Raw genomic sequence first — 21,211 nt, forward strand, 5'->3', positions numbered from 1 at the left:
TAGCTACTTCTCCCTTATTTTGGCCCCTGACTAATCCCTATCCCTGGTCTATAAGACTTGCTAAGAAATGCCTCTCAAATAACCCTTTGGTTCATGGTTTTAATTAACCCTGGCCCTGGTATGAGCCCTAACTCTGGCCCCAAAGAAAACCTTGAAATATCAGGGATCTCAACTTCTCTAACTAAGATTAAGGTAACAAAACTTGTTGTTGCAGATACAGCCTCCAGGTTTGGCAGTCAGAGCTCGGTACAGTACCAACACCCTTTCGCTCAGGACTGGAGGATCCATCTCCAGCTGAAAACCCAGCAGCCTCATACTTCATTGCTCTTCCTCAACTGGTCTACAGTAGCCTTCCTGGAGGTAGGGGCCTATCTTGTGGGGGTAGGGGGAAAAGGGACATATCCTGTCTGGCCCTCTGCTTCCTGGCAAAGAGATCCTTACAAAGACTCTTAGAACTGGATAGGGTGTGAGAGGTAGAGGGGACTTTAGCATGGAATATTCCGTACCACAAGTGGAAGGGGACTCTTAGAAGAGAGTATAAGAGCTCCAACATTATCTTGTTCATGTTATGAAGAGAAGGAAACTGAAGACCAGAGAGATTAAGGGACATGTTCAAGGTTCCCCAAACATAACAGAGCTGTCTTGAACAGAGATCTTCTAACTCCCAGCCTAGGGATCTTTTTTTAAATTATTTATTTAAGGCAATGGGATTAAATGACTTGCCCCAGGTCATAGCTAGGCAATTATTGTCTGAGGTCATATTTGAACTTAAGTCCTCCTGACTCCAGGGTGGGTGCTATAACCACTATGCCACCTAGCTGTCCCTAAAAGGGTCTTTATAATGTCTACTCAGGAGAAATAAGATAATTATATTATTATTATGTAGTTGTGTTCAGTCATGTTCAAACTCTTCATGATGTCATTTGGGGTTTTCTTGGAAAAAATAGTGGAGTGGTTTGATATTTTCTTCCCCAGCTCATTTTACAGATGAAGAAACTGAGGCAAGCAAGGTTAAGTCACTTGCTCAGGGTCACACATCTGGGAAGTGTCCCAGGCTAGATCTGAACTCGGGTATTCCTAGCATATATTCAACATACCACCTAGCTGCTCCTCAGATACTTATACCATAAGTAATTATTGATCTTGCATAGGGCATCTGGTGAAGTCTATGGCATGTATCCAGGTTAAAGGGAATAGTAAAACTCGGCTTTACCCTAAAAGAATCAGAACTTGCCCTAGGTAAACTGGTGAAATTGGTAGAATACATGTTTCCCTACTAGCTAACCTTGGTAGCCCAAGATTTTCCTTTTTAAATTCCCCATCCTTCTGCCTTCTGAGCGTCTTTTATATTTAACATTTATCCCCACCAAGAAAGGTATTTCACAGGGTTCTGGGTCCTAGACTCTCAGAATGCTTCAGGTACTAGTGCCCGAGGATAGCCTTGACTGATGATAATTTCTTTGTTTAATTTGTTTCTTGTATTTCTTATTGGATATGTTCTTGATCTTCCTTACTGCTGATAGAAATTTTATCCATTCTTCAAAGCTCAGTTCCAGGTCACTTCCTCCAAGAATTCCCAATCCAAGGGACACCCTCTCCTCCCTTTTATCTCCTTGAGCCCTTACTTTCCCTTCCTGTATTCCTTGCCATTTTACCTAGCTATTTCTTGGTCTCAGGTATGCCATTCTTTTTTTTTTTTTGGTTTCATTTTTGTCTTAACAGCAAAGATGAAATTGCCTGAAGACACTCTCTCCTTTGATTGATATACATCCCAATTTTTATATGATTTGGGTCCAGGGTCCTCCCATAAATCGTTCTCAAAGACTAATAGTGCTTCAAGCATTCAGAGAACAATAAAAACTCACACTTAAATAGATACCATCTTACCATTTTACTGTGGCTTTCTTTGAGCACAAAGGAAACAAGTTACTATTTACTGTATCCTTTAAGGATTGCACTGTAAGGAAGAAATGTAGTGCCAGTGGAAGGAGGCCTGGATTAGGAATCAGCATCCCTGAATTCTATGTCTTTGCTCTGTTGCTTCTTTATTGTGTGACTTTAGGCATCAGCTCTCTCTGAGCCTCAACTTTCTCATCTGTAAAATGGATGCAATGATCCCTGTCCTGCCTCTCTCCTGGGACTGCTGCATGAATCAAAAGAGATGGCATGTGTGAATGTTTTAAAAAAAGTATGAAATGCATAGACTTGGAAGATGACTTCTAATGTTTGGGTACCCCCTTCACCATGCATATTGCAACTTGTTGCACTCTTCTCATTCTGTTGGGTTCTTGTTCATATTTTTCCATAAAATTCTTCCCAGATAATGCACTTAATGTACTGGAGACCTTCCTCTATGAACCAGGAACTTGGCATGTCCAATTCTTCTTGCCTCTCATTTTTGCCAACCTACCACCTTTTCAGATTATATATGTCCTGAATATTTACATCTTTTTTAGAACTGACCTCTTAGGTTACTTATAATTTTGATTATTCAGAAACTGTGGTGTTCTGTGATTCACAACTATATAGAAATAGTACCTGGAGACCTCTCTGCTTAAAAGGTTGGGCTTTTGCAGCAACAGGATACTTGGGAGCCATTGCTGTAATTTCTTAAATGTGGTTCAAGCCTTATCTTTTTTTTTTAATGCAGGATTAAGCCTTACTCATTTTCTAGTCTAAGATATTGGTATTGATAGACCAACTCTATGGATCTATTTAATAGCATACAAAAAACTAAAAAAATTGCTGCATCTTTTTTCAGTGTGAATGGTTTTTCCAGTAATTAATAATTTTACTACAGAGATTTTATAATCTTCTGAAGCTCAATTAAAACTAATATAATGTCATCTATGAATAAAATACACACGAAAGTCATGAAACAAACAAGATCAAGTCCTCATTCTTGATACATACAAATTGAGAATATAAAATAACTTTGAAAAGCAGTTAGGAAAAATCAGTTATGTATGCCTACCCTATGATCACTTGAAAGCATTAAGCACCTACCTTCCAGATCCTACTCCCAGTATGAGTTAGGTACAGAAAGGCAATCATACAGTCCACTCTTTTCCAACTGGAGGGCTGGTGGCTACTGGCAAAGCTGGAGTAGTTGTTGTGATTCCCCCACTGATGGCTTTCTGGGTTTTCTTTGCAGCTAGCTGATGGGATGCCACGTCTGGAATACCGCTGTCTGGGTGGTTTCCAAGGGAATCTGTCCTCCATGTACTTTGTGAGTGACCAAGACTGGCATATAATCCTATTGGAGGTGACAGGTACATCCATCCTTCTGCAGATTGATAACAAGGGCAATGCTTCCACTGTACTCCCAAAGCATTGCAGGAGTCCTCAGGTTGGGGGAGACCTTTTTCTGGGTGGCCATATTCACCCTCACCTGCCTCAGCAGACTTCCAGAGCCTTTCGAGGATGTGTGAAAGATGTCACAGTCAACAGAGAAGAACTGGAACTGCTGTCTAGTAACCAGAAGAAGAGAGTAGGCTTCCTAAAGGGGGTGGCTCTTACCCAGTGCTGCCCCCAGAGCAGTGTTTGCAGCCAGAACCCCTGCCTCAATGGTGGTCAATGCTCAGAGATTCTCAAAGGAGGTAAGGGCTTGTCTCTCTGCCAGTTCATCCAGATGTAGTATCCCTAAGTCCCTCAGGTTTCCTCTAAGTCAAGGGTTCTTGTTATGAGGTCTGTGAACTTGTTTTTAAAAAATTCTAGTAACTGAATTTGATTAACCAGTAATTACTTATATCTAGTAATATAGGTTTCCTTTATGATCTTATGCATTTTATTTTGTGCATTTAAAAATACTATACTAGGAAGGTGTCAGTGGCCTTCACCAGATTGCCAAAGAAAATAACTCTGCTCTAAGTTCTCCTAAAAGACTACAGAACATAGAATGTTAGTATTGGAAGAGACCTCCAAAAATAGAATGTAAAAACTGGAAGGGATCTTGGAAAATAAAACATAGAATGTCAAAACTGTAAGAAGATCTAGTGTAATAGAGAAGTTGCTAGGCTAAGGGTCAGAAAGACCTGGATTTGAATCCCTCCTCTGACTGGTTATGTGACCTTGGGCAGATCACTTTAACCAATCTCAGCCTCAATTTCCACATATATGAAAAGAGAGGGTTGGACTCGATGACCTTTAAGTTCCCTTCCAGCTCTAAAAATATATGGTCCTATGGTTTAATCAAACCTTTCTATTGTACAAATGAGGAAACTGAGACCAGGAGAAGAGAGGTGACACTCAATGTCATATAGCTAACAAGTGGTGAATTAAGAACAAGTACCAAAGTGTCCTAATTCTTTATCTTCTGGTTATTGTTCAGTCATTTTTCCTGTCATATCTGATTATGTAACCCCATTGAAGGTTTTCTTGGCAAAGAAACTGAAGTAGTTTGTAATTTCCTTCTCCAGCTCATTTTACAGATGAGGAAATTGAGAAAATGGGGTTAAGTGACTTGCCCAGGGTCACAGAGCTAATTAATGTTTGAGGTTGAATTCAAACTTGGGTCTTCCTGACTCCAGGCTGCCTCAGGAGAGATGTAGTAGAAAAGAGATCATTTGTGTAGGTATGGGTAGAACTAATATTCCACTCATAACTAGGAGAGGTCAGGATCAGGGCAGGAAGGGGACAGACTCTCTACATCTGGACATAGGCCCATGAATTAAATGCAGAGGGAGGCCTGTCAAGAGATGGACAATATACTACTATGTCTGTACCCTGAAGAGATCATGAAAAGGGGTAAAAATATCACTTGTACAAAAATATTAAAAGCAGTCCTGTTTGTGGTAGCAAAAAATTGGAAATTGAGTGAATGTCCATCTATTGGGGAATGACTAAACAAATTATGGTATATGTACCTTATGGACCACTATTGTTCTATTAGAAACCAGGAGGGATGGGAATTCAGAGAACCCTGGAAGGATTTTCATGAACTGATGCTTAGTGAGATGAGCAGAACCAAAAGAATAATTGTATACTCTAATAGCAACATGGGGATGATGATCAACCTTAATGGACTTGCTCATTTCATCAATGCAATAATCAAGGACAATTTTAGAGTATCTGTGATGGAGAATACCATCTGTATCCAAAGAAAGAATTGTGGAGTTTAAACAAAGACCAAAGACTATTACCTTTAATTTTTTTAAAAAAAGATATCTTATTATGTAATTTTAGTTTCTCTTATATTTTATTTTTTGCTTAAGGATATGATTTCTCTCTCAACACAATCAATTTTGATCAATGCATAGCATGGAAACAGTGTAAAGACTATCAGACTGCCTTCTTTGGGGGGTGGGGGGGAAGGAAGGCAAGATTGAGGGGAAAATTGTAAAATTCAAAAAACAATTAAAAAAGAGATGGACAGTATTTAGGGTTCCTGGACATGGATATAGTCTTGGGCTTCTTGACCACTGAACTGTTTCTCTTTTCATCCAGACTACAAATGCAAGTGTCCAGCTTCATTTTCTGGGGATCACTGTGAGCTGGGTGGAGAGAGCTGTGAATCCAGACCCTGTCTGAATGGTGGAAACTGTCTTGCCAAGCCTGGTGGAGCCTCTTGCAGTTGCCTCTATCCATATACAGGAGACAGGTAAGACCAATGGAGTCAGCATCCTTTTTCCTCTTTAACTCCCCAGGGAAGGGGTGGTTCAGTGTCAGTCTTTGGATCTCTTGGTTGGTACCAGGGGCAGTTTGGAGGGTTGAAAGAATCTGCTGTGAGGTCAGACACATGAAGGAAACTTGTCATGTTGGCCAATCCCTATGGAACAGCAGTGGCCATTCCTGAACACTTGCAACTGTTCACTGGGCTGGTCTCCTTGGGGGATATGCTTCTACTATAAGGGGTCCCTGGCATTCTTGGTTCTGGGAGTCACTGATCATCTACTCTGTGCCTAGCTGACTTATCTTGGTGAGTTCAAATCCAGCCTTAGACACCCATGTGACTCTGGGCAAGTCACTTAACCCTATTTGCCTGTTTCCTCATCTGTAAAATGAGCTGGAGAAGAAAATGACAAACCAACCAGTGTCTCTACCACAAAAATTCCAAATAGAGTCATGATGGGTCAGACACAACTGAAACTACCTAACAACATGAAAGGACTTTAGAACATATGACTTTTTTAAAAAAGAGGAAAGTTATCTTAGAATACAGAACATCAGAGCCAGAAAGGAACTCAGGGATAATTTAGGTCAACTCTCTCAGCTAACAGATGAGAAAATTGAGGTCTTTAGGTCACACAATAAGCCATTATAAGAATTGGGGCATCTACCTACTATGACTAACCTTCCTACTCCTCTGAATCATCAATAAATGAGTCAAGGATTTCTTCCCTAGCCCCCTCCTGCCCAAGGACCCTTGGAAAACTAATTATTTTCCCTGCACAGAGGGCAGGGTGGAATTCAGAGGATAGAACTCTGGAATCAGAAAATGAAAGTTCAAATCCCAGTTCTCTAGGAGAACTATGTGCTCATTTGTGGAATATAGCTGGCCATTCAATGGTTTATTTCTTCAATAAACTATTTAGCAAAAAGTGCTTACTTTAGGTACAAAGCAGTGAAGGAGGAGGAAAAGAGTTCATAATCTAGTGGGCAGAGATAAGACATATGCACAGATTGGGATGGGGACCAGACCTGGGATTTGTTCCCAGTAAAGAATTTCCTGTACCAGTGCAAGCTGTCATCTTCTCTAACTTTGGGGAAAGACTTTACCCATCTATATCTGGCCACTGGACCCAGATGGCTCCAGAGGAGCCCACAGCCCTCCCTCATTTAAATCCAATTCACTTGCAAGTAATGACATCACCTCTCTGATGTTATAGTCCTCTCTGAGAATGAAGGACAAATGACAAGTCTTGGAGAATCACCTTGAACATCAGTTAAATCCCCAGAGTCACACACAGCCAGTATGTGTCAGAGCTCCAGTAGAAAAGTTCAAAGTCAACTGAGTAAAAAGAGTTAAGAGGCAGGATGATGGAGTGATTAAGATGGTCTCAAAATAAAGAAGACAGGTCCAAGCTCAGAGCAGCCAGTAGCACAGTGGATAGAACACTGGTCTTGGAATTGGAAAGGCTCATCTTCCTCAGTTCAAATCTGGCCTGACACTTACTAATTGTGAGTCCCTGGGCAAGTCTCTTGACCCCGTTCCCCATCTGCAAAAAGTATTGGAGAAGGAAATGGCAAAACTGTTCAAATCTTGGTTTGTTCTGTCACAATTCTTTACTAGCTTTGTGATTTACAGAAATCTCTCTGGGCCTCAGTTTCCTCATCTGTAAAATTTGAGCCTCTTCTAGTTCCATGTCTTTCTAGTCCCAAACCCTGATTTCCTAAGTAGATTCATTAACATCAAGCTGTGTGCCCCACCTGCCCATTTAGTACTCTAGTTCTGCAAAGTGCAAGATACTCCAGTATCTTTGCCAAGAAAATTCCAAACAGGGTCATGAAGAGTCAGACACAATTGAAAAGACAGAACAACAACAAGATCCAAGTCCTATTTCTAACATATAACAGCTATGTGGCCCTGGACACGTTACTTAATGTTACTTGAAGCTTTCAGTAATGCTCTAAGATCAGATTGTAGGGAAGGTGACAACCTAAATTGACAGTTTTCTCTTAGGAATTCTCTATACCAATGAAATCACAGGTCTATACCCTATTTCTATCTGTTAAAAAGATCATAAAGTGCAATGAGATCAGATGAAGGAAAGACTCCACTTTGAGAATGATTGGGGAGGCGTCATGGAGGAGGTAGCTTTTTTTGAGAGCAGATGAGGATTTGGGGTCCACTAAAGGGAAGGGAGCAGAGGTATTGTACTTTGATCTCACTTTTCCTTCCCCCCAAGGTGTGAGAAGATGACTGAGTGCCCAAATGGGCCCTGTGAGACCACAACACAGACCACAGCCCACCAAGAGTGGGGCTATGGACAGCAAGAAATAATAGCAGGTGGAGTAGCATTCATTGTGCTTGTCATCATCGTCTTCATGGTCCTTTGCTACTACTGTCACCCAGATAAGACCCACAGACCTGTGGCCAAGGATGACCCTGACCTCTTTGCCAAGAGTGTAGGGGTGGACACTCAGACCATGCCGATTGAGCTCAACCCTCTGGACACTAGCTCTCACAACAACCTGGACTGTGTGGGGCCTGAGTCACACAAGATTTCAGGGACACCTGAGTTCCTTACTTTTGGACCTGGGCCTGGTCAGCGACAGCGCAGTATGATTGTCTGCAGTGTGGCCCCCAACCTCCCACCTGCTGCACCCCCTTCCAACTCTGACAATGAATCCATCATTAAGAGCACCTGGACTGGAGAAGAGATGGGTTAGTAGCTCGCCCTACCCCTCACTGTCCAGATTGGGGATATCTGAAAGTGGGGGGGACCTGCTTGCAGGTGGTTGGGATGGGGAAGAGGGTAGAGGGAGGGGGCCATCTTTGACTTAGATGCAATTGAAGGGGATTATCCAAGGGTCTGGCAGCTTTGTTTAATTAGAGGAGAGTTACTCATTGGCCCTTTTGTTCCCCATTTCTTGTACAAAATGAGAGGACGATAAGGAGGGAGTATGGTGGTAGTCTCATTCTTTTTCTAGTAGAAGCCTGGTGGAAAAGTTCTGACTTTCCCTGATAGGGTCTGTTGTGGTGGTCATTGCTGTTGTGGTGTGGTTTCTATTTGATAGATCTCTCCTTCTAGCCTGGATCTTAAGGGGAAGGACAGCAGGCTTCTCCTCCTCTCCTGTCCTTAGCTCACATATCTCCTATAGAGCTTTACTCCTACAGAGAAGAGAAAGGAAATTATGCCAGGAGACTTTAGGTTGTCCTGATCCTCTTGGGGGATGTGGCCTGAATCTTTCTTACCTCCATCTTTGCCCCCTCATGCTTGTCCTGGCTGCTCCATAACAACCTCTATGACATGGAAATTGAAGCCAACTCTAAATCTCTGACCAAGATGGGCTGTGACAGGACCATCCTTCTCAACCCCCTGTTCCCTTGACTGGGACAAGGATAGATGTAGAAGCAATGTCTAATAGAGTTGAAAGGGAACTGCATATGGATTCAGAAAACCTTGGTGTGAATGCTATCACAGCTCCTTACTATCTGCAATTTAGGGAAGTCTTTCTGGACTTCAGTTTCCTCACCTGTAAAATGTAGGTCTCTTCTAGTTCTGTGGTCCTTTCTAGTTGCAAACCCTGATTTCTTAAGTAAATTTATTAACATCAAGCACAAGTCTAAAGTCTGAAAACCCAGGGACATACTTTTTTTAATTATAAAGATTTTATTTATTTTGTTTTTTTGTTTGTTGTTTGTTCTTTTAGTTTTTTTTGCAAGACAAATGAGGACACATTAGCAACTGGGGGGAGGTCCAGGAAGAGGCTCTGATAGGAGAATTGTAAATGAGTTTAGAAAGATTTTTTTTTTTTGCAAGACAAATAGGGTTAAGTGGCTTGCCCAAGGCTGCACAGCTAGGTAATTATTAAGTGTCTGAGGTCAAATTTGAACTCAGGTACTCCTGACTCCAGGGCTGGTGCTCTATCCACTGCACCACCTAGCCGCCCTGATTTTATTTGAGTTTTACAATTTGTCCAGTAATGTTACTTTATTACCCATCACCTCCCACAGAAGGTAATTTGCCAGTCTTTACATTGTTTCCATGGTATACATTGATTCAAATTGAATGCAATGAGAGAGAAATCATATCCTTAAGGAAGAAACATAGAGTATAAGAGATAGCAAGATCAGACAATAAGGTATCAGTTTTTTTTCCCAAATTAAAGGTAATAGTCCTTGGTCTTTGTTCAAACTACATGGTTGTTTCTCTGGATACAGATGGTATTCTCCATTGCAGACAGCCCCAAATTGTCCCTGATTGTTGCACTGATGGAATGAGCAACTCCATCAAGGTTGATCATCACCCCCATATTGCTGTTATGGTGTACAGTGTTCTTCTGGTTCTGTTCATCTTGCTCAGCATCAGTTCATGAAAATCCCTCCAGGCTTCCCTGAATTCCCATCAGGGACATGTTCTTACAGAACTTTCTGTCCTTTCTCTGCTGTGGTCTCCTCATCTTTATCTTCCACACCATCTTTCATGGTCCCTTATTGGCAAAAGTGAGTGAGGAGATCCAGGACATCTTAGCCACATAAGTTTAACTGATCATCTTGTCTTTTCTTCCAGTGTATCCACCAGAAGCCACCTTCTGGGCCCCTACGTATGCTGAGCTTCAGGAGTATCCCCGTTATGAGGTGATCCAGGCCCCACTAACAGCTGCACCCCATCGTGGTCCACCTCCCCCTGTGGAACCTGAGCCATCTACCCTATATGGAGGCTTTCCCTTCCCACTGGAGTCTGCCAATAAGCGGGCCCCCATCCCACCCCGATACAGCAACCAAAACCTGGAGGACTTCTTGCCCCTGCCACCCCCGAGCCCTGACCCAAGAGAACGTCCACATAGTCCCTGCCCCAGTGAGTACACAGCCATTAGTTACTACCCCTCTCACCTGCTGCAGCCTGGGAGCTCCCTCTACCCCACTGAGGGGGCCTACAAACGAGTGAGTGTTCGGCTCAGTGTGGCCCAACCCTCCTATGCAGACTGTGAGGTGGTACCCTGCCCACCAGGTCGCCCACTGCCTTATGAGGGATCTGACATGGTGGAGAGCGATTATGGCAGCTGTGAGGAGGTCATGTTTTAGTTGCAGGGCCACAGATGAGGACAAAGCAGGACAGGAAGGGAGAAAGGGCCTCAGCCCTTTAGATTCCTTCCTTCCTCTCTTAAGGGAAAGCAAAGGAAGAAGACTCCATGCCCCTCCTCCTCCTGACGACACCTAAACAGCATGTTAGGCGCCACGCATTTCCCTTGGGAGTGTGGGTGGCCCTGTGGGTACTAATGTCTTTCAGATCCAGAGACAGCCCCAGTCCCTAGATAACTAGAGCACAGACCAGTTGCCCAGGAAGACTGCCTGGGTTGGAGAAACTGGATGTGAATTCAAGTTCAGGAGGCAAGGCTTTTGTCCAGTTTTTTCCCTCCTCAGTCATTAAAGCAGACAGGATGGGCCCTGAGTCTCCAGTTGAATCCAACGAGGGCTACGTTTTTGGATCATTCATGGCCCTACAATATCATTTCTCCAGGGCTATGGTGAAGGGCATTGAGAAACCAGGGCTAATAGTGGCCTGAAAATACTATTTTCCAAGGACAGGGTTGGACTGGGGGGCATAACAAAGATGCTCAGGAGTCTAGATGGCCACCACTCCCTGGTCCCAAACTCATGATTAATATGAAAACTTGTCCTGCCTTTTTTTGGCTTGGATGTGAGTAGGTGGATGGGGATTGCCCCATATTTTATATTGCTGTCTTCTAGCTATCCTTGAAGAGTCCGTTTCTTCAGGAGGCCCATGAAGCTAGAAAGTCTTTCATACTGAGTCATATTTCTCTGCCCTTAGTTTCTAGGGCCTTCCCCATTCATGAAGACAGGGTCGAGGGTGCTCACTTGGGACAGGAAAGGTCACATGGGATATGCCATGTAGTTTTCACCATCAGCCTCACGTGGTTCTCCCTTCCCAAACTCCTACTCCAGGCCTGCCAATCCCAGTATTCTGTGAGGTGATGCCACACCCATGCATGGAGGTGTCAGTGTGGGTGTGCCTGCTTACATGTGTTCATATGTGTCTAGTAAATGTATATAGCTGGGAGAGGGAGTGGGGATGGGGACTCAGGCCCCTGGCTGCCCCCCACCTCCCCATCCCTTGCTAGGGTCCGCTGCCTTTTCGTAAGTCGTCTCTGGAGTTGAAGAAAAATGGGGACTTTCACAGAGCATTTTGCACTGATTGCTATGTCGCTGTGAAAGCCTACCTTGGAATGGAACGGATGTGGTGTGAAGAAGTATGTATGTCAACGTGTGAATGGATTTTTTTTTTTACAATAAATGAGAACTTTTATTTTACTTTCTGGAACTTCTTGATTTTCCCACCTGGCTTGATTGGTGGGTGGTGGGAAAAGGGGTCTGCAAGCCCAATGTAGATTCCTTGGTTGGCTACCCAACTTGGAGTTTTCTTGGCAATGATATTGAAGTGATTGCTATGTCCTTTTCCAGATGAAGAAACTGAGGTAAATGGGGTTAAGTGATTTGCCCAGGGTCATACACCCAGTAGCTGAGGCAGGATTTGAATTCAGGAACTCTATTGCATCACATAGATGTCCTCTATGGGGGAATGCAAGGAGAAAAGACAGTCTGTAGTCTCAGATGGTCTAGCCTCACTTAGGACACACATACAAAACTCCATGAAAAGGAAACAACAGTATCCAGTAGTGCCCAATGACCAAAAGAGAGGGGCTTGGTGGAAAGGATGCTGGCTTTAGAGGTGGAATCCTGGCTCTGCCCACTTTACACTGGTGTGAAAGTGAACAAGTCATTTTTAACTTCTCTGGGCCTGTTTCCTTATCTGGGAAATGAGGGAGCTAAAGTAGATGGTCTCTTGAATCCCTTCAAGCTCTAAAACTAAAAGCTCATGGATCAGAGGAGAGATGTATGTGGGCCAGGACAAGGGAATAAGTCCCTACATCTACATCATGTGGCTCAGATGAGTCCCTTTTCTGCACCTCAACTTCCTCTATAACAACACTTAACTGTATCACAGGGTTGGAGGAAAGTGCATAAACAAAGTGCATAGAAACATGAACTTTATTTTTCTTTGTCCTAATCTATGAACGCTAGGTAGGAGGGGAAAGACTTTGGCAGAGGGAACAGAATGCTGGAACACTTCTCTGGATCAGATCTGGAGATAGGAAATGAGCCCCAGGGCAATGCAGGAGTATGGACAAAAGAAAGCAGGCTGACCCTACGGGGGAATGGAGGGTTCAGAGAAGACAGCAATGGGTATGTGGTGGTGGTAGTGTGTGTGTGTGTGTGGGGGGAAGGAATGTTAATACTACTACTGTACTCTGCAATTTAGTTTAGTCTGCCAGAAGTAATTATGTTATTAATCTATACCCATTTCCAATTTGGAGAAATGTTCATATTGGCCCAGTCTCTCTCCCTTCCTCCCCTAACTCTCTAACACAAGACAATCTTAAGTCACATTTATAGGAATCTTAAACAAGGAAAAGACAAGTCAACAAGCATTTACTTCATTTACTTCCTAAATACAAAAAAAGGCAAAAACAGTCCTTGCCCACAGGGAACTTACACTCTAATGGGAGAGACAACATGCAAACAACTACATACAAAGAATAATGAAGGGAAACATTGGAGGTAATTTCAGAGGGTCAGCACTAACATTCAGGGAGATTGGGAAAGGCTTCTTGCAGAAAGGACTCCCTTCCTTTTCCAGACCTCTGCAAGCAGTCACCCTGTCACCTTTTTTACAGCAGTTCCCTGGGAGAGTGTTCTATGCTAAGCCCTGGGGATGTGAGTGTGCTGGTTGTTGGGAATCAGAAGTGGTCTGTATTGACTTCAGTACACAGGGCTCTAGATAGCACTTTTTGGGAACCACAGAGACAAAAGGCAGTCTTTAAGACCTAGTGCTTGATGAACCTGTGAGACTGACTGCATATCACCCTCAAAGGTGATTAGTGAAAATTCTGCCTCCTACTCCCCTCCCCCAGTCCTTACAACTACCATCTATTCCCTGTAGAATATGCCCTGATCCTTCCCACCAACACTTTCAGTCCTCCTAGTAACCTGTCCCACTCCCCTACTTTAACCAGGCAGGGTCCTGCTTGGCCCCAGAAGACAGAACAAGAATAAACTATTTAGACTCAATAAGGAAGAACTTTCTAATGCTTAGTGCTATCTAATAATGACTTGAGCTTCCCAGAGCTCATCTCCCTGGGGATGCTTGCTCCCTACTGCAGGTAGAGCAGCACAGCTTGGATGATCCCTCCCTCCAATGCCAGGGAAAGAACTGGGTGAGACTTAAGTTAATTCCAGTTCTGAATTCTAAAGGATCAGCTAACCTGCTTCCAAAAGGTCAATGATAGCTTAGTCATTGTGGCTCAATTCCGTGCTCCCCCTTTTAGAGTTTTTAAGAGGCTGGCCACAAGAGGGCATTCTTTAATCAAACTATGGGGAAAAAAATTTAAGATTCCTTCCCAGTGAGCATTTTTTGAATGCATCACCACCTACAACTGGCATTTATTTCAAGAGAATAGTTGTTAAATGATCAATTGGGTCAGTGTTTATCAAACATTAATCCCCCACTTATTAGTCTCCTTAGAACATCTACTACTGGGTTTTTCTATTTTTGATGAGCTTTGGAGGTTTAAAGGAAGTAACCCAGCAGGGGGATCCCCCATTCAGAGACCCAATTCTAAATGTAGTGTTGACGTAGATGTTTCTAGCAAAGTAATCTGTTACTCAAGAAACCTTGGAGGCTTGACATGCAGGAGACAGACCCAAACAACTATTAGTAACACTAGGAACATCAATGGGTCAGGTCAGTCAAGAAAGCAAATGCTATCTCAGGTACCGGATCACATCTGGAGTACTGTGTTCAGTTGGGGGCTTCATTGACATTTAAAGGAGTACAATGATAAGTCTATGTGATCAGAGTGGAACAAGCAGGGTGGAAGGTCTGGTGATCAGGTCATACTATTGTTGAAAGGGGAGTGTGTAGCCTGAAGAAAAAAGACTTAGAGAAAACATAAGACTTTCTAAAATCTGGAGCCCTCCAACAGTGGAATAGAGCCTCAGTAGGCACAAGAGTTATTTGTCCACAGCTAGAAGTATTCAAGTGGACACTAGGTAACCACTTACCGAGACTATAAAGAGAATTTCTATTCATGGAGAAGGTTGGCCTAGCTGACTTCTGAGGTCCCTTCCTCCTTTGGTATTCTATGGGAGCCTAGGAACTACCCATGGAGGATGGAAAGAAATAATTCATAGCCAAGGCAGTAGGAAAAGGCCTGGGGAAACAAATAGAAGAGTCCAATCTAAATATATGCTATCTTTCTGACCAGGGTCTTGCTATATAGGCCATATTTCTAGGATGCAGCAATTATGGAAGTTTCACATTTATCATCTTATTAGAGTGATTTCTTTGTTCCATCTTTATCATTCTCCAAAAAGCCACCCCAGTAATCTTATAAGCATATATCTTACTATGTCACTCAAGCACTTAAGAATGTTTTGTGGTTACCTACCTTCTTTACACTTGATCTTAGCCAAAAGGCCAAGCAGTGATTACCTACCTTCTTTAGTATAAATACAAACTTCTCATTTTGTCATTTAAAGCTTTTCACAATTTGGTTCTAATTTACCTTCATAGATTTATTTTCCATTGCTTCTCTTCACATACACTAGATTTTGCCCAGTGTAGGACCACTTGCTGACCTCCAAAATCAGTCCATTTCATTTCCTGGCTCCCTGCTTTGGCCCTTCTCCATTTCCCAGGGTTGGAATATATTCTCTTCCTCCATATCACCTTTTAGAATCCTTAGCTTCCTGTGACGCTCTCCTACAGGAAGTCTTTCCTGACCTTCTTCTAGGAGGTAGTATTGTCTTCCTTTTCAAATGATTTTGCATTTACTTATCTAAGTGTCAACATGGAGTCCTTCTCAGAAGAACATAAGCTCCTTGAAATCAGAGATTGGTTTTCCTTCTGTTTTTATCCCCAGCATCTAGCAAATACTGTAGAAGCTTATGATACTAAAACTTCCTAACTAATGTTTTCCCACTGTATCACATTCAGTTCTGTCTTCCCATAAAGCAGTTCATAACTAGTATTTCCTTCAGAGACATGAAGAGCACTTAAACCTAAGCTGTGAGTTTTGTACCACAAATAAAAAATAAAAACAAAATGTGAACACAAAGCCAATGGTAGAAAGCTCTCAAAATTAAAAACAAAACAACAAAAAACAACCTCATTTATTGAAAGGAAAAACACATGATCCATGTGCAGAATCAAATGAGATGTCTCCCAAGCATGAGTCACATCTGTACTTAATATAGACATACAAGACACAAAGCATTAACATTACCATCAACTCCTGGCAGTTGCATTATACAGTGATATCCTGATTACTGGGATCTCCCATGTGGTGATCTTACATTGGCTGGAGAATTTCTCTTAGTCATTTGGCCAATGGTAAACATGATTGGTTGATTTTTCAGTTCTGTTATTGTCAGACATCAATTCATTAACCTCTTCTTGATATGAACAAAACCCTGTTTCTGACTGTGCCCTCTCTGCCCCTGGTACCAAACCAATAAGGGTCTTTGGTAGTACAAAGATTCAGAAGAAACGTGCTATCATTAGACCAAAGCATTTGGAGTTACAGGGTTAAATGCCTAAACCATTCTGTCCAAGTTTTCGAAGGCAAAACACACCCTTTGACTCCCTCATCTTCCCCTGCCTGAATCCTAATCTAAGATGCTTGTTCACTTTGTGCTTGTGGGTAGTCATTTGCTCCTTTCTGCAAGTTTCAAAAATACGCTAATTCTGTAGTCACCATGAGACTACTTTTACGTAATGATTCTTTTAAGAGAAAGTGGCAAAGGCATGGCTCTTCTGAGAGTGAGTACCATAATGTTCTGTCCAGGGAGCAACACCAAATGCTGACCCTCTATTCCTTATTACACAGATTTGATACTGAGACCAATTCAATTGCAGTAGTGAATAAAAAATAAAATTTGTAAACATTGAATTTGGGATTTTACTGTTAACACTTGAAGAAAGTGTTAGAGCAATAAAAGAAGTGAACATGTAGTGTTAAATTAAAAAAGGCATTCTTCTACCTAATAGGTATCTAGAGAGGTGAGAGAGGAGGACAGAGGTTTCTCCCAATTTATCTTGGTTTCACTACTTTAACACAAAACTAGATTTTCTGAAGGGGACAATTATAGAGTTTTAAAGGATGGGGTCTTGATACTAAGCATATCCAACACTAACTAGGGTAGCAAAGTCGGATCACAGAATAGGAAGGCTATAAGCTACAGGATTTAGGCTAAGACAAATAAAAAAATTCACTGCTATTCAGGGTTTGTGCGTATATGAAGCAGTGCCCTTACGAAGAGAGATATTGCCAGGGACAGGGGACCTAAATTCAACATACCAGGATAGACCAGCTACCAGTAGATTAGGAATTTCCCCTTAACCCCTCCCTAGATGAATAGGATTGTATTTAGTGGAGTGAGATATGAAAATCCCTACTCCCAATTCCAGTGCTCAGTGAAGAGAACCCTGCATTCTTTGAGGTTCCCTCAGTGTATCCTTGGCTGAAACTGGCTCAACACAGCCAGTCTAGAGAATAGATTAGAGAAAACACAGAGAAACTGAGTTCCTTGAGTAAAAAAACCTGGAGTATTTCCAAGCAAGGAGGTAACAGAAGAAAAAAACAAAAAAAAAGGAACATTATGGAGCTGGGTGGAGAGTCACTCCTTAAGAGGGCAGGGTCTGTAGGTTTTGATTCTCTACTCAGAGGACAAAGAGGAAAAAAAAGTTCCTCTTACCTGCCTACTTACTCCCTTTAACTCTTGTCCTCTTGCCAAGGCATCTCATGTAACAACTTTCCAGAAAAGCTACACTTAGATAGGGCTCTTGTTAAGAGGCAGAACAGCTTCAGAGCATTAATGCAGACTAAGAAGGCAGGAGATCCTAAGTGGTATGAGCCACATACCCAGGGCCCTTAAGAGAACAGAGCCCTTAAGGGACCTCTGAGCAGAAAGCTGATGTTGTGACCTGGCCTCTGCTCCACAGTTGGGAGATCTTGGGCCTCTGTCTCAAGTAGGTTCTAGGCCCTGAAGTCATGGCCTAGGCCAGAGCACTGACACAGAAAGGGTTCCAAAGAAGAGGTGGGAGAAAGGGCTGAGCAAGATTCTGGCAAACAGCTGTATTTGGCTTTGAAGCAATAAAGAAAGGAGGGATCCTTGCTATCCTGCTGATTCCAGGGGCACAGAGTGGCCATGCCTGAAGCTCTGGCCTTTAGCCACTGCGTTAACCTAAGCACTGAGTATTCACATAGAAGCCTGAGTTCTGCTTGAAGGCAAAAAAGGCAAAGCAAAATGGAGAGATGAACTTCCTTCCTTAGCCTAATCCATTAAGTACTGGCATCTCTACCACAAGAGAACAGAGGCTCTGATGAGGGCACAAGGAGAGCTGAGAGAAGTCCCAAATGGACAACACACAGGCCAAAGAATTCATGAAATGTCCTTTTGAATTCCTTCCCAATCATCAAGCAAGAAGGGTGAGGAGGTTGCTTCAGCCTCCTCAAACTCAGGTCTAGGAGACTTCCAAAATCTTAATTTAGGCCACTGTAGTCTAATGTGGTTTCATATCCTTAGCAACTAATGCCTCTACCATGGAGGGAAGTCTCATAAGGAGAAAAGGTTAGGATCCCTTCTTCTAGTGTTCTAGTACTTCAAGTCCCCTGTCCCCTAATGGGGCTCAGGAGAGGTGGAGCCAGGAAGGACTGTTCTCCCTAGAGTTCTCTGGCCGAACTCCTCCAACAATCAAGTGCCACCACACAACTTTACTCCATGTGGTGGGAATTCCTCAATCAAGTCATTGTCTTTGAGGGAGGAGCAAGGATGAGGTTTGGTGAGAATAAATTGAGTCTAATGATCCCAACAAGGACAGACTCAGAATTCAGAATAAAAAAGATTTTGAATTCAGACAGTACTCAGTGTGTTCAAAGTGCTCAATGATAAGGAATGTGCTCATATTCACCCCTCACATCTGATAGATTCTGAGGGAAAGGTGCTGCCTCAAGTGCTCCAGAAAACCTCGATCAACTCAGGATCAAGAGTGTAACAAAGTATTGTGCTGAAAGCAGTTTAAGGTGCAGCACCTAGAAGACTTCAGAAAACAAAAAAACGAGAGGTAAAAGAACAGGGTAATGATCAGACAGATGGACCATGATTCTTGTTTTGGGAGGCCCTGTCCCAGAGGAGAGGAAACTATCAGATGAATCTCTGAAAGATGGAGAGAGTTGGGCCACACAAAGATCAAAGTCACAAAGGTAGGAGGAGAGGGGAGGGGTGGGAAAGCATTGGGTTAAATGAGTTCAGAGAGATCACCATCACTTTTGCAATCATCCAGTCTAACCTGTCCCACTGGTCTGCTTATTTATAGGTCCCCTTTTGACAAGTAAGAGCAGCCCCTACCTAGCCTGCTTCTCTCTAGCCTCACCCAAGCAAGACCTTGGTGACAGACCTTTGGTGGGGTGGGGGTGACTTGGTGCAGAAAATGTACAGAAAAGATCATTGTACAAAGGCACTAGTAATGTTGGCAAAGGTGGGAGATATGCTTGGCTGGACCAACTCATAGATTGCTTGGTAGGTGCCCACCACAAACCCAATGACACCCAAGACGCTGATCAAGATGTCCTTAGCAATGGTGATGGGGCTCATGCCTTCTGAGTAATATGTAGTGATCTCAAGGAGTGGAGGGATGATCAGAGCCAGGGCACTGCTGCTCACAGAACCCACCAAGGAGATGACTAGGTCTAGCCGGGGGATCAAGATGGCCAAGACACCTGCAAAAGAAGAAGAAACTTTCATTTATGATCAATCTATGAAAAAATAAGGAGATAACATTTGTCCCTTTTCCTCGCCATCACCTCTCACCTTCTCTCTTTTACTGTGAACTCTGATGAAGGAAAGGACTTCACTTTTCCAAGGCCAACAATCCTTTTACACATTCCTTTGATCCCATCTCCTTTTAAGTAGTCTGCTTCTATTATCATCATCTTTTCCCTCTAATCTTCTCTACTGAGCAAAGTTTCTTCCTTATGCCTACAAATATAATCATATTTCCTTCACCATCATCTTTAAACGTCTTCACTAGACCCTATTGTCCCTAAAAGCAGTAATCTTATCTTTCTCTTTAGCCAACCTTCCTTAGCCTAACTCCTTAAAAATGCTTTCTCCACTAATTAACTTCTCTTGCTTTCCTTTCCCTCTCTTCTAAACTTACTATATGATTTTCAAAGTCACTTGTGATTTCATAATTTCTAAATCTGACGCTCTTTCTGACCTCTTCACAGCATTTGACACTGACCATTCTTTCCCAATGAATACTCTTTCCTCTCTGGATTTTTATGACCCTTTTTTCTTTTGGTTATCTTCCCATCTGTCTTTTTCAGACTTTCTTGATAGATTGTTACCTGTAACACACTTCCTAATTATAAATACACCCAAAGGCTCTGGATTTAGTCTTCTTATTTTTCTATTAAATTCTCAGTGAACTTATCAGCTCATATCAGTCTCTATGCTGATGACTCCTGAGCTCTAGATACTAGTTATGTATTGGACATTTCAAGTAGGAAATTCTACAGACATCAGAAATTCAATTATGACCAAAAAAGTACTCAATACTCCCAAATCCCTCCCCTACTCCCCAATATTCTTATTTCTGTTAAAGGTACCAACATCCTTTTAATAAATCACACAAGCTCACTGTTACCTTTGACTTCTCCCCACATATTCCATAAACTGTCAGATCTCATGGTTTTTATCTCTACAATATCTCTTGAATCTATCTTCTTCACAGGACTTAAACAGTCACATCTTATTTCTGGCCTGCAATTCTAACAGCTTCCAAATCAGTTTCCTTGCCTCATCCTTAGCATTTCTAATCCTTCATTTCACACAGCTACCAAACTGATTTTCCTAAAGTACTAATCTGATCACACTTCTCTGTACACACTAAACTCCAATGGTTCCCTATTGCCTTAGGGATCAAACAGAAATTCCTAATTGGCATTTAAAGCTCTTTTCAAGCAGTCAAGTCTAGCCTATCTTTTTTAAACTTCATTGCACATTACTTTCTTGGTGAAAATGATAGTCTAGCCAAACTGTTCTCATATAAAGCAGACCATGTCACACTTTTGAATTGGCCATCCCCTCTGCTAGATATGCACTCCCTCCTCCCTTCCGTTTCTTGATCCTCCCATATTGCTAGTCTGTCCCCCTGATCTCAAAACTATTTTGCATATTTCTCTATATATTGTCAATAAGTTGTATTCCCTGACCAGACTGTACAACTCCTTGAAGGCAGGAACTGTTATAACTTTTGTTTTGTGACTCTAGTGCTTGAAAGCAGTGCTTGGCTCACATCAAGAGCTTAAGAAACATTTGTAGACTAATATATTTTGTAATGAGAAAGGAATGATATATAAGAATATACCCCACATTAACACAGTCATTTGTGGTTTATACATTTTTTTTTGGTATCATTTCAAACCAGCCCTGAGAGGGAGACAGGGAAGGGGTCTACTA

General features: G+C 42.4%; 2 protein-coding genes across 3 annotated transcripts in view; one reads left to right on the forward strand and one right to left on the reverse strand.

Annotated features, from left to right (window-relative positions):
• FAT2 (FAT atypical cadherin 2) overlaps positions 1-12,182 on the forward strand; it is a 115,591-nt gene extending 103,409 nt beyond the window's left edge. Inside the window, exons 20-24 of the mRNA XM_074212577.1 lie at positions 215-360; positions 3,155-3,599; positions 5,446-5,599; positions 7,848-8,326; positions 10,176-12,182. Coding sequence (XP_074068678.1) covers positions 215-360; positions 3,155-3,599; positions 5,446-5,599; positions 7,848-8,326; positions 10,176-10,690 — 1,739 coding nt within the window. The 3' untranslated portion in view covers positions 10,691-12,182. The remainder of the gene's footprint in view (positions 1-214; positions 361-3,154; positions 3,600-5,445; positions 5,600-7,847; positions 8,327-10,175) is intronic.
• Positions 12,183-15,844: 3,662 nt separating this feature from the next.
• Positions 15,845-21,211, reverse strand: part of SLC36A1 (solute carrier family 36 member 1) — a 50,335-nt gene continuing 44,968 nt past the window's right edge. The window contains exon 10 of one of the 2 annotated variants that reach the window (XM_074212578.1): positions 15,845-19,467. In XM_074212578.1, the coding sequence (XP_074068679.1) occupies positions 19,193-19,467 (275 nt within the window). In that variant the 3' untranslated portion in view covers positions 15,845-19,192. The remainder of the gene's footprint in view (positions 19,468-21,211) is intronic. The other variant, XR_012473771.1, reaches the window with a different exon arrangement.

The sequence above is a fragment of the Macrotis lagotis genome, chromosome 1 (assembly GCF_037893015.1).
Source record: "Macrotis lagotis isolate mMagLag1 chromosome 1, bilby.v1.9.chrom.fasta, whole genome shotgun sequence".
Lineage (NCBI taxonomy): Eukaryota > Metazoa > Chordata > Mammalia > Peramelemorphia > Peramelidae > Macrotis > Macrotis lagotis.